Source organism: Leptonychotes weddellii, chromosome 16 (assembly GCF_054177405.1).
Source record: "Leptonychotes weddellii isolate Sample4059 chromosome 16, ASM5417740v2, whole genome shotgun sequence".
Lineage (NCBI taxonomy): Eukaryota > Metazoa > Chordata > Mammalia > Carnivora > Phocidae > Leptonychotes > Leptonychotes weddellii.
Window position 1 is genome coordinate 17,477,572 of NC_138384.1, and position 12,414 is coordinate 17,489,985.

General features: G+C 38.2%; 1 protein-coding gene and 1 pseudogene across 1 annotated transcript in view; one reads left to right on the top strand and one right to left on the bottom strand.

Annotated features, from left to right (window-relative positions):
- The window catches only part of NAE1 (NEDD8 activating enzyme E1 subunit 1), a 26,556-nt gene that overhangs the window by 1,142 nt on the left and 13,000 nt on the right, over window positions 1-12,414 (top strand). The window contains exons 2-10 of the mRNA XM_081807878.1: window positions 1,500-1,603; window positions 1,692-1,752; window positions 3,376-3,406; window positions 4,113-4,184; window positions 4,516-4,595; window positions 5,841-5,950; window positions 10,055-10,164; window positions 11,225-11,287; window positions 11,684-11,761. Of these exons, the coding sequence (XP_081664004.1) occupies window positions 1,500-1,603; window positions 1,692-1,752; window positions 3,376-3,406; window positions 4,113-4,184; window positions 4,516-4,595; window positions 5,841-5,950; window positions 10,055-10,164; window positions 11,225-11,287; window positions 11,684-11,761 (709 nt within the window). The remainder of the gene's footprint in view (window positions 1-1,499; window positions 1,604-1,691; window positions 1,753-3,375; window positions 3,407-4,112; window positions 4,185-4,515; window positions 4,596-5,840; window positions 5,951-10,054; window positions 10,165-11,224; window positions 11,288-11,683; window positions 11,762-12,414) is intronic.
- Window positions 9,586-9,919, bottom strand: LOC145717664 (cytochrome c pseudogene; annotated as a pseudogene).

The window sequence follows — 12,414 nt, forward strand, 5'->3', positions numbered from 1 at the left end:
TTAGCATTGCTTGTGTTTTGAATTCAGATATAACCATACAAGAAAGAGCTGAGAAGATATTTTAGGTTATTAAAATTTTTGAATTTGAGAATTCAAATTTGAGAATTTTTGCTGAGTCCCATCCAGTTAAGGACCAAATTTTACTTTGCATAGTGAGAATTGGTTATCGGTTTTGGAATGTCAGAGGGAGGCTGCTAGAAGCAAAGTTGTACAGCCAGGCAGGAGTCAACCAGGCCGTGCTCTCCATAGTTAGGCCAGCATGGGAGCAAAGAGGATTGATTTCTTGTCCGGCCTCTTTCTTGAAACGCCTTACCTAGAGATGCACCAGTATTCTCTTAGGCTCACTATCTGAGTACCCAAGCATCCATCAACCAAATCTATCAGTGTCTTGTGTGTGCCCTACTTTCATAGAGAAAAAACAGATGTTTCCCGTCTGTCTGGTTCTTCTAGGCTATTCCTCCATTCATTTGACAGCTGTTCAGTGATCACTTCCTCTGGGCAAGGCAGCGTGCCAGGCATTTGCGGTTCCAGGGGTGCACATAGGGAGTTATCTGGGCCCTCATGGAGTTTAGAGTGGAATGGAGAGATGGATGTTCCTCAAATAAAAAACCAAATGAAATAGTTACAGTTGTGATATGCTCTGGAGGACATACTGGCTACGCAATAACAGGGCATCTGTTTTTGATCAGGTGATAGGGAAAGCACATTAAAGCCTGTCAGTCCTCCAGACTGTGGCATTTTTCTAATGATTTTCATACTTCCCATACTGACAAGGAAGGATAAAAGGCTTTCTGAGTGAAGGTAACCAGACTGGGCCAGATGCCATGATGCATGTGTGATCATGCACCTTGCCCTGTTAATGATATGCCAGTGTGAATCAGGTTATAACGTATATTTCTGATTCTTATTATATCTTTGTGTTTGATAATGTATGCATTTATTAATCATGCTATTAAAATGAGCATTGGGTTTTATATTTTAAAGCACTCCTATAGAAGTCAACATGAGGCTGTCCAGATGACAATAATTCAGTTTTCTTGGTAAAGCTTTTATCACTCTTGGAGATGTCACAGTGATAAATTCTATGTCAAGATCTTAAATATACTGGCTCTGTGTAATTTAAGGAGAAATGAAATAGAGGATCAAATGGGTTTTAAGTCTAAGGCAGTTCTTTAATGTTAATGAATATATCTAATATATCTGTTCTATAAGTTATCTGGCTTGAAAAGAGTAATGGACAAGGAGCTGGAAGACCCAAGTTTTTAGTACTGATTTGACCCCCTTCTAATCATGCAAAGCATCAGCCTGTCTGAATCTTAGGTTACTCAGCTATAGTCCCCGTAACACCTGCTGCTCTTCCTGTCTCACATGTTTACTGTGGTTATCACATCAGCCATTCTGTGCAAGAACACTTTGAAGATCAAAGATCACCATCCAAATAAGAAAGTTGGATTTGTGTGGAAGTTTTAGAAGTGTTGAATTTGTGTCTTGTTTTGTAGGTTGTGGGGTGATCATGGGCAAGAGGCTTTAGAATCTGCTCATGTTTGCCTAATAAATGCAACAGCCACAGGAACCGAAATTCTTAAAAACTTGGTACTACCAGGTAAGGTAGTTTTGTGGTAGTAAATCTACTCCATACAGTTTTGAACTAGAAATTATGTGTCCTTGACTGACTCTGTTTTGTCTTCCAGGTATTGGTTCATTTACAATTATCGATGGAAATCAGGTCAGCGGAGAGGATGCTGGAAATAAGTATGTTCTATTCTTTTCAAACACATGCATGTTAGGGAAGGCAGTGCACTGTCACAGGAGAGTAAGGCCTAAATCCCAGCTCCACCTCCTCAGCCAAGGTGACTTGACTCTCAGGTGGAAATAATCCCTGTGTTTAGGATTATGGTGAGGATGAAGTAAGTCATTATATGTGTCCAGCAGATAGACCATTAATAAAAGGTACCCATCATTACTGTCTTCATTGTTGTTATTAGTGCAAAGGAGTAGTCCTTATTCCTTGATTTGTGAAATCTAGACAATTCCTAAGTCCTTGCATTGATCCCTAGGGGTTAGTACATAATTTAAAATAATTGTATTTTTGAAAAAAAAAATTGTATTTTTGGATTACAAGAATAATAAAAATTACCTTTTATTTGTGTTTCTTCTGAGCTTAGTCCAGGTATATCTCTCTGTATACTCCACTGTCTCTATAAAAATGCTGTTTTAAAGATGGCCTGTATATTATTTTTTAAAGATGATCATAATATAGATTTCCAAAGCATTGCCAGATTTGGATTTCAAGTTCTTCTCCAGACTTGGAGGCTGGAATCTCTCATTGTATTTGTTAGTATATGACAACAATGAGTACATTCAAGAAAAGTCAGAATTTAGTTCATATTGAGCTTTGATATCTTTTCTTTGGGTGGTAGTGTATCTACAACAGCACCCTTTTGTTGGTATCTATCTATAAAGAAAAAGTCCTATTATCTTTGCTTACTTGGTTGGTAGAGCAGTGTGTGATAAGAATAAGGTTTCTTTTGCTTATGGAGCCACTGATTTTATGCTACAAAATGGTGCCCAGCCTCAAATCTGGGCCTTGAGACATGACAAGCGTATGTGGGAGGAAACCTGAATAAGTCTGTTTTAGTTAACCTGCAAAAGCAAGCAGTTCAATATAGCACTTCTCAAGTGTGGTCCGTGGAACACTGGCTCTACGGAATGTTAATAGCTGCTAAATGGGCAAATGGATTCCATGGTCAAATGAGTTTGGAAATGGGCCAAATGAAGTTAAACATTTCTCTAATATAAGACCTTAATATCATGTGATATATTTATTATGAATTTCCAAGAGGGAAATATAACATATGGTGTTTCCCAAACTTTGTAAAGCCAGGGAACTTTTATTTATTTATTTATTTTTAAATTTTTTTTAAGATTTTATTTATTTGCGAGAGAGAGAATGAGAGACAGAGAGCATGAGAGGGAGGAGGGTCAGAGGGAGAAGCAGACTCCCTGCTGAGCAGGGAGCCTGATGTGGGACTCGAGCCCAGGACTCCAGGATCATGACCTGAGCCAAAGGCAGTCGCTTAACCAACTGAGCCACCCAGGCGCCCAAGCCAGGGAACTTTTATTCTCTCAGAGCATCTTATGAAATTTGTGTTCTGTGGTACACACTTTGGGAACATTGATTTATTAGCCTGGTCTTTGATTACAAATTTCATCCTGTTATCTTCCTCCAGGAACGCTGTTATTAAATAAATTTAATAATCTATTATTAAAATATAGTTAGTATTTATACTATGAATGAAATATATCTGGTGTTACAAATAACCTTCCCTTTATCGTCAAAGAAGCCCTTAATTTTTTTTTTTAATTCTGTTCTAGTTTTTTCCTTCAAAGAAGCAGCATCGGCAAGGTAAACCATCGGTTTATTATAGAATATAGCTGTGTTTGAGCATCTAATGATGCCACTGTATTTTGATTGCTTGGAAAGCTTTGACGTTCAAAGAGCTTTTATTTCTCTGAGAAAAAAGTTAAATTAGCTTTATTTTTTTTAAATCTCGCAAATCTTTATATGCTTGGTAGTTTAAGAACTTAAACGTACTGTCTATGTTTTTAAGCTGTATCCTGTATTAAAGCTAAACCTTGAGATTAACATAAGGAGGATGGAATATTCTGGTTAACAAGATTTTTAAGAGTTAGCCAGCATATCTTTTATTTTTGTATGTTCCGTATTAAAATTCTTACAAAGCCATAATAGTCAACTTAATACAGTGTTCTGAATGGAAATGACTGTTTCTTTGACCTCTCATACAGGATTATAAATGTGGGAGGTTAGAGTGAGTCTAAACTTGGTCCAGAATATCTCTGCCTGCTACCCAAGGTTTTCTGGTCATTTGCCTGCTCAGAAAAGTTGGGTACAAATAATATAGTCATTTAAGTAGTATTTAAAGAAATATTGTGGTTGAACCTCAGCTTAAATACTATGAAAAGCAGAATTGTCATAGCTATGCATGAAATTTGGGAAGTTTTATAATATGTTTGCTTGATCTGTAAATTGAGTGGTTATATTTTAACCAAATTTTTTCTAATTCAAGTCAAATGCTCTTTTTTTTTAAAAGAACCGAGCTCAGGCTGCCATGGAATTCTTACAAGAATTAAATAACGATGTCTCCGGGAGTTTTGTGGAAGAGGTATATATGGTGTATATATATATGTGGAAATGTAATTTTTTAATAATTCAGAGCCCTAAGAGTTTGGAATTTTCAGTTTATTTTAGTAATCTCTACGCCCAGCATGGGGCTCGAACTGGTGACCCCGAGATCAAGAGTCACCTGTTATACTGACTGAGCCAGCCAGGTGCCCTAGCATTTAGAATTTTGAATCTTTGTATATTTAAGAGTTGAATTACTTTAACACTGGAGTCTAACATGTTGCCTCATTTGTTCTAAAATAGCTTAACTGTTTCTGCCATGTTTAACATGATTATAAAATTGTTTAATTTTTTTCCTGTGTCCTATATAGAGTCCAGAAAACCTTCTAGACAATGATCCTTCGTTTTTCTGTAGGTTTACCATTGTGGTTGCAACTCAGCTTCCTGAAAGGTAAATTTTTATGTTAATTCATTTTTATTTTAGTCTCTTATTAGATTTGCATAGTTTTGTTTTCTCTGCAAAGACTATAGTTCTTAAAATTCTTTATTTAAAAAAATTTTTAAATTAATATATTTATTTTAAATATTTTATTTTATTTAATTTTTTTTTTAAGAGTTTATTTATTTATTTGACAGAGAGAGAGAGCGAGAGCAGGAACATAAACAGGGGGAGTGGGAGAGGAAGAAGCAGACTTCCCTCCAAGCGGGGAGCCCGATGCGGGGCTCGATCCCAGGACCCTGGGATCATGACCTGAGCCAAAGGCAGACGCTTAACGATTGAGCCACCCAGACACCCCTAAGGATTTTATTTATTTATTTGAGAGAGAGAAAGAGACAGAGACAGAGAGTTTAGAGTCGGGGGGAGAGGCAGAGGGAGAAGCAGACTCGCTGCTGAGCAGGGAGCCTCATGCAGGGCTCAATCCCAGGACCCCAAAATGGTGGCCTGAGCTGAAGGCTGCTACTTAACTGACTGAGCCATCCGGGCGCCCCTCTTTTTTTTTTTTTTTTAAAGACTTATTTATTTGAGAGAGAGCAGGTGAGGGGGGGCAGAGGGAGAGGGAGAGAGAATCTCAAGAAGACTCCCTGCTGAGCACAGAGCCTGGTGTGGGTCTCTGTCTCACGACCCTGAGATCATGATCTGAGCCGAAATCAAGAGTCGGATGCTTAATTGACTGAGCTACCCAGTACCCCTGTAGTTCTTAAAGTTCTTAAACTCCACAGAAACCTTTAATGGAAGTGCTTATAAGTCTCCAACATCAAAAAGATGGGGAAGAGAAAAATACTGAGATGTGAAACTTTTCCTACTATATTTAGAGCAGTTAAATTAAACATTGGTTATTTTTTAGTGAAAAAGAAAACTAGTTAGAATTACAGAGTGTGCTTGGGGGTGTAGATAAGGGTTTTATAAATATTTTCTTCGTTATTATGGAAACGTGTAAGAAGTGTCTTTCAATAACATTCTCCCTAATACAAAAGAGGAGGCTTTCATGTTCCTCTAGTCCGAGAGATACACTTTCTGTGAGGCTGCAGTCTTGTGGAATTGCTTTTCAATGTATCCATGATCTGCTTGTGTAAATATAATAGATATATCTTTGCATTTATTACTTAGTAAGAAAGTTGCTTTATTTTAGAGTGTTTTCATGTTTGGCCTATATCCATTTGCTTATGTTCTTATTTATTGTGCTTTCCTTTACAGTACATTACTACGTTTAGCGGATGTCCTTTGGAATTCACAAATACCTCTTTTGATCTGTAGGACATATGGACTAGTTGGTTATATGAGGATCATTATAAAAGAACATCCAGGTAAGTCTATTGCACCTATGGGGCTTGCCATTGGTTGCTTTAGCTACGCTTTTAGAAACCTGACAATTTAGAAAATCAATTTTGTTTTTTATTTTTATTTATTTATTTATTTATTCCACAGAGACAGACAGAGAGAGAGCACAAGCAGGGGGGAGCAGCAGAGGGAGAGGGAGAAGCAGGTTCTCCACTGAGCAGGAATCCTGATGCAGGGCTCGATCCCAGGACCCTGGGATCATGACCTGAGCCGAAGGCAGACACTTAGCCGACTGAGCCATCCAGGTGCCCCATAGAAAGTCAGTATTAAATTGCAAAGTAAATTTTAGGGGCGCCTGGGTGGCTCAATCGTTAAGGGTCTGCCTTCGGCTCAGGTCATGCTTCCAGGTCCTGGGATCGAGCTCCACATTGGGCTCCCTGCTCAGAGAGAAGCCTGCTTCTCCCCCTCCCACTCCCCCTGCTTGTATTACCTCTCTTGTTGTGTCTCTTCTCTGTCAAATAAATAAATAAAATCTTTAAATAAATAAATAAATAAATTACAAAGTAAATTTTAACAGCACAACTCTGGTTACAGGTTCAGAGTGGCAATCAGAATCAATAGTCTTTAATATTTCCTTTACTTAGTGTTATAGAAGGGTACAAAGCACGAGATACAACAAGTACAGCTTCTTCATCTTATTAGGAGGCCCAGGAGCAAAACAAGTCCCTAGCTTTTTTTGCCTCTCAACCCACATAGGGCATGTAGGGCTGCTACAGGTGAGAGCCACGGTATGTGGGTCACAGTGACACATGGACGTCGTACCACCTTTTCTCTACCAATCTTTCATTGCATTCTCATAGAGGCATTAGGCTCCCCCAGTTCAGGTACAGTTCTACACAATAAGCAAGGCATTTACCTAGCTACTGCTCTAAGGAAACAGTGTTATAGGAGACTGAAGTCATATATAGGTAAGCTTGCATTAGCTCAAGGATGATATTAGACCTTTACTTACAAATTTAAAAAAAAAAGATTTTATTTATGTATTTGAGAGAGAGAGAGCGAGCACGTGCAGGAGGGGCAGAGGGAGAGAGAGAATCTCAAGCAGACTCCACACTGAGTGGGAGCCCGATGTGAGACTCAGTCTCATGACCCCGAGATCATGACCTGAGCCAGAGCCAAGTGTCGGACGCTGAACTGGCTGTGCCACCAGGCGTGCCCCTACTTAGAAATTTTTAAGCTTAAATCATCATCCAGTTTTCATTCAGTATTCCTGCATGGCTCTGAGCCAGGGAACTCTGCTGGCGTAGTGATAGCCATTGGTGTTGGTAGTATCATGGGGGAGTAGTATCTGCCTGGGCAGTTAGGGGGTGGCTTTTGGGCATAAGCTCTCGGCAGGTGGTAGTAGGCCCTTTAAGAGTTGTAAGTGGGAGAGTGACAGGGAGAAAATTTTATTTCAAATGTGTACCCTGAAGTGGGGTGGAGAGTGAATGGGTTTGAAGGAGCAAAGATTGGAGGCAGGGGTTGCTGTTAGGAAATTTCCAGTGGCGTAACTAGGTGAGAGAGACAGAGACCGAGCCCCTGACCTAAGGCAGATATTACAAGGATAGGGAAGAGGGGGTAGATAATAATAATAAATAATAATAATAAAGGGGTAAATAATAATTAACGTTGCTGGCTGTGTGCCTGCCGTAATGTGGATTATTTCATGTAATCTTTCCAAAATCCTTATAAGGTAGATACTGTTATGTCTACTTTTTGCAGATGAGGATGCTGAGGCACAGAGAGATTAAGTTATTTGCCTAAAGTCACACAGCTAGCAAGTGACAGAACTAGGCCTAGCTCTAAACACTCACCGAAATTACACATTCCTGTACTCCCCCCATATGGAGAACTGTGATATTAGGCTGTGTAATGACTGATGTTGGGCCAAGGAAGAAAGAAATCAAGGATAGGGACACCTGGCTGGCTCAGTCAGAAGAGCATGCAACTCTTGATCTTGGAGTTGTAAGTTCGAGCCCCACTTTGGGTGCAGAGATTACTTAAAAATAAAATCTTAAAAAAAAAAAAAAGTAAAGGATAACCATCAGGTTTCTAGGGAAGAGGTCTAGGTAGATGGTGATGATGTCTATTGAAGACCACAGGAGGGGAAAGGTAGATTGTTAAGTACTATCTGAACACATATTTTATCAGTTTTGGTCTTTTAAAATTATAATAGCAAGAAAATTCAGCTCTAGAGGAATTTTGAGTTTACTCTTATTAAAACTATAGTCCACTTATGATTTGTGCATTTAGAAAAATGTAAATATATATGTATATATAAATTTATCTCAGTCATGAACAGAAAAGGGGTGCCTGTCGGGCTCAGTTGGTGGAGCATGTGACTCTTGATCTTGGGGTTGTGAGTTCGAGCCCCACATAGGGCGTGGAGCTTACTTTAAAAAATTAAAAAATAAAATCAGGGGCGCCTGGGTGACTCAGTTGGTTAAGCGACTGCCTTCGGCTCAGGTCATGATCCTGGAGTCCCAGGATCGAGTCCCGCATCGGGCTCCCTGCTCAGCAGGGAGTCTGCTTCTCCTTCTGACCCTCCCCCCCCATGCTCTCTCTCTATCTCATTCTCTCTCTCAAATAAATAAATAAAATCTTAAAAAAAAAAAATTAAAAAAAAAATAAAATCAATTCCTTGGGAAAAAAAAAAAAGGAACAGAAAAAAACCTGTAGGTCCTATGCCCATTTAGAAAGTATAGATTTCTTTTTTTCATGATCTGTGATTTTGTTTTTAATTATCTTAAGCCTTATCACATAATTTACAAACTTGTGCTGATGATATATCTTTTCATTTTTCACCCTTCTAACGAGTTGGCAAAAGCACCATTACCAATCATACATATATGGTAATTCCACAGTTGTGTCTTTGAATAGCTGTTTAGAAGACAATCCTGAATTATAACTTAGTCTGACTTAGTGAAGAATCCACAAGCCAAATCTGCTGCTATATCTTGTCGCACAGAATTTTAAAAGCATGTGACCTTACAGATCATCTATAAAATGTGAGAAGTGTTAAATATTCTTTATTTAATATTGTACATAAACCACACTAAAATGCCTTTCATTAAGCAAAAGGCAACATTTTAGATGCAGGGAATTTTAACCGCATTGGCATAGTTAAGACCAAAAAGATAAAGTGGACACTGCCAGCTTATCTTCAGCCCTTGCCTTTAACAGGCTATCAAACACAACTTGAAACACAGCTGAGTCTTGCTGTTCTGAGACAGTGAAGGGATTTCCTCAGTATTTACATATATATTAATATAATCAGTTATATCAGTCTAAATATAAAACTAATCTTCTGTAAGTTTAGAGATGGCATTTACCATCTCTGTGAAAAGCTGACCATTACTAATCAATTGTAATCGAATCTCTGGAAGGGGAAAACAGTGACAGCACTTGCTGAACCAGAATTACTATCAAAGTTCAAAAAGCTGATCCTATTCATTTAGCCACGAGCCCATCTTATTTAAATCGGGACTGTCCAAAAGAAATATTCTATCAGCCATTCATGATCCGAATTCTCGTGTATGAGATCAATTTAAATATGGTACACATAAGAAAAAGTCATGAGACATTTTTGTTTTGTAATAAGGCAGTGGCCAACTATTACTCCTTAGTAGCCCTTTTTGAGATAAGCTGTCAAGTCTGCTCTTTCTCCTGTCTTTAATGCCAGTGAAGATCATTTTTGTTCATGGATGTACTTCTTGGGATTCTCCAAATACTCCATCAATGTCTCCTCTCCCCAGGCGATGTCTTTGTTCTTGTTGTTATCCGTGTAAGAAAATCCAGGGGACTGACATGTCTTTCGACCAAATAAACCATGAAGATTTGGGCCAATCTTGTGCTTGCCTCCCTTTTCCACGGTATGGCACTGGGCACACTTCTGAACAAAAATGTTCTTGCCCTTCTCAACATCACCCATTTTTAAGTCGCTCTTTTATCACATGCAAAACGATTCTGCCTGCTTGCAAGCCGGATGTCCCACTCTCTCAGAAATTATAGATTTCTTAAGTCCCTATAATGTAGTGTATTCCAGAAGTATCACTAAAGAAGTCTATGTTTTGGGATTATTTGTTTCACAGTAATAGAATCTCATCCAGATAATGCATTAGAGGATCTACGACTGGATAAGCCATTTCCTGAACTGAGAGAACATTTTCAGTCTTATGATTTGGATCATATGGAAAAAAAGGTTGGTAGTATGTATGACCTTCCATTTACAGATGGATTAAAAGATTTTTTTTTAACCTAAGGTTTTTGAATTACACCATAGTGAGAAAATATTATAAACATCCATATTCTTGTCATCCAGATTACATAGTAACAACATTGTACTTATTTTGTTTGAAATAAATTTGTTTTCCACCAAAATTTGGAAAGCTTTTTTTTTTGAAGAGCAGTTCATTAACTGAATATATCTGTGTGATCAACACCCACGTCAAGAAATTGGATAACATCCCAGCAGCCTTCTTCATGACCCTTTTGTAAACAATTAGATGTACTTTTTAAAATAGTGTGAATTTGGGGTGGGTGTTTGTTGAAATTAATTCCTCTTGAAAGTTATTTTTAGTGTTTGAAGAGTTACCAAAGCAACTCCATATTTCATTATAGAAATAATGATAGTTATAATAGACTATGTAACTTAGGGAGTATGTGGTTTTTTTCCTACCCATGTATTAATTAAAATGCAGGTATTTGACCAGAAAACAGAGTTTTCTCAGTCTAGGATTGGTATCTGAAATCAAGAGATTTGAGCTTTCTCTTCAGGTGGCAATCTCTGAGACTCTTTTCTTGACGGTAAAATGGGGACAGTCTTAGTACAAACCTGCCATATTAGGACTAAATTGGATATTGCTTCTAAAAAAAGTTTGTAAAGCCATTTTTTTTTTTTTAAAGATTTTATTTATTTATTTGAGAGAGAATGAGAGACAGCATGAGAGGGAAGAGGGTCAGAGGGAGAAGCAGACCCCCCGCCGAGCAGGGAGCCTGATGTGGGACTTGATCCCAGGACTCCAGGATCATGACCTGAGCCGAAGGCAGTCGTTCAACCAACTGAGCCACCCAGGCGCCCCTGTAAAGCCATTTTCATTAACGCAGTTCATTTCCCTCCATTCACTATACTACATATAGTGGGAGATGATCATAATTACTGTTGGATTTGTTGAAAATGAGATGATGTGATAAAGGCTAAATGTAAACTAATTAATGTTAACTAATACTGACATTTTCTTTGATTTTTCTTTCGTTTTTAGGACCATAGCCATACTCCATGGATTGTGATCGTAGCTAAATATTTAGCACAGTGGTATAGTGAAGTACGTCCTTTTTTAAAAACACAAATTCCATATGTGACTGTATTTTCAATTTATTATAAAGGATTTCATTGGAGGAAAGTGGGAGATTAATTCTTTTCTTTATATGGTTATAGAGGAGGTGGGTGCTTTTCTGTTTAAATCTGGTTTAAATCTTTTGATACTGATATTTTTATTAACAAAATGAAATATCAGTAAATGTCATTCTGAAACTGGCAGTGGGGAATGAATGTAGAGAAATGGCTCACGGTTTTTGTTTTCTTTCAAGTCAGTCTGATTTCACTGAGGTATTTGCTGATGAAATCTCATGTGGATGGGAGAATGGGGGAAACTTGGGACTCTCAGTTTCCATGTTTTGATTTTTTATAACTAGAATTTAAAAATTTCTAACCAATTTAGACAAATGGACGAATACCTAAAACGTATAAAGAAAAAGAAGACTTCAGAGATTTGATTAGACAAGGTAATATGATGGGATACAATTGAATGTTGTATAAAGTTTGAAAAGCAAATTGCTTGAAGCTGTTTGTTGGATTTCTGTCAGCTGCTTTGTCAGACAGTGCCATCATGAGCTTGTATTTTATTTTTTCTCAGGGGAGGTTTAGGAGCCACTCATCATACAGTTTTTTAAATAACTAATGATAGTTTCCTCATCTGTGAATGAGGAACTGGGTGCTGCTGATAACTACCTCGTGGGTTGTTGTGAGGATTCATTCATACAATAAAATGTGAAGTACACTTAGTAGTGTCTGATACAAAGTAAAAGCTTAACAAAGGTTAGCTGCTAATATTAATTAAAAAATGACTAATGATAAGCCTCTTTCTTCTTTTTTTTTTTTTTAAGATTTTTTATTTATTTATTTGAGAGAGAGAGAATGAGAGACAGAGAGCATGAGAGGGAGGAGGGTCAGAGGGAGAAGCAGACTCCCTGCCGAGCAGGGAGCCCGATGCGGGACTCCATCCCAGGACTCCATCCCGGGACTCCATCCCGGGACTCCAGGATCATGACCTGAGCCGAAGGCAGTCGCTTAACCAACTGAGCCACCCAGGCGCCCAAGCCTCTTTCTTCTTAAGTTTCAGTATCCAGTCCTCCCTTTTAAGATCTGATGAGGGGGGCGCCTGGGTGGCTC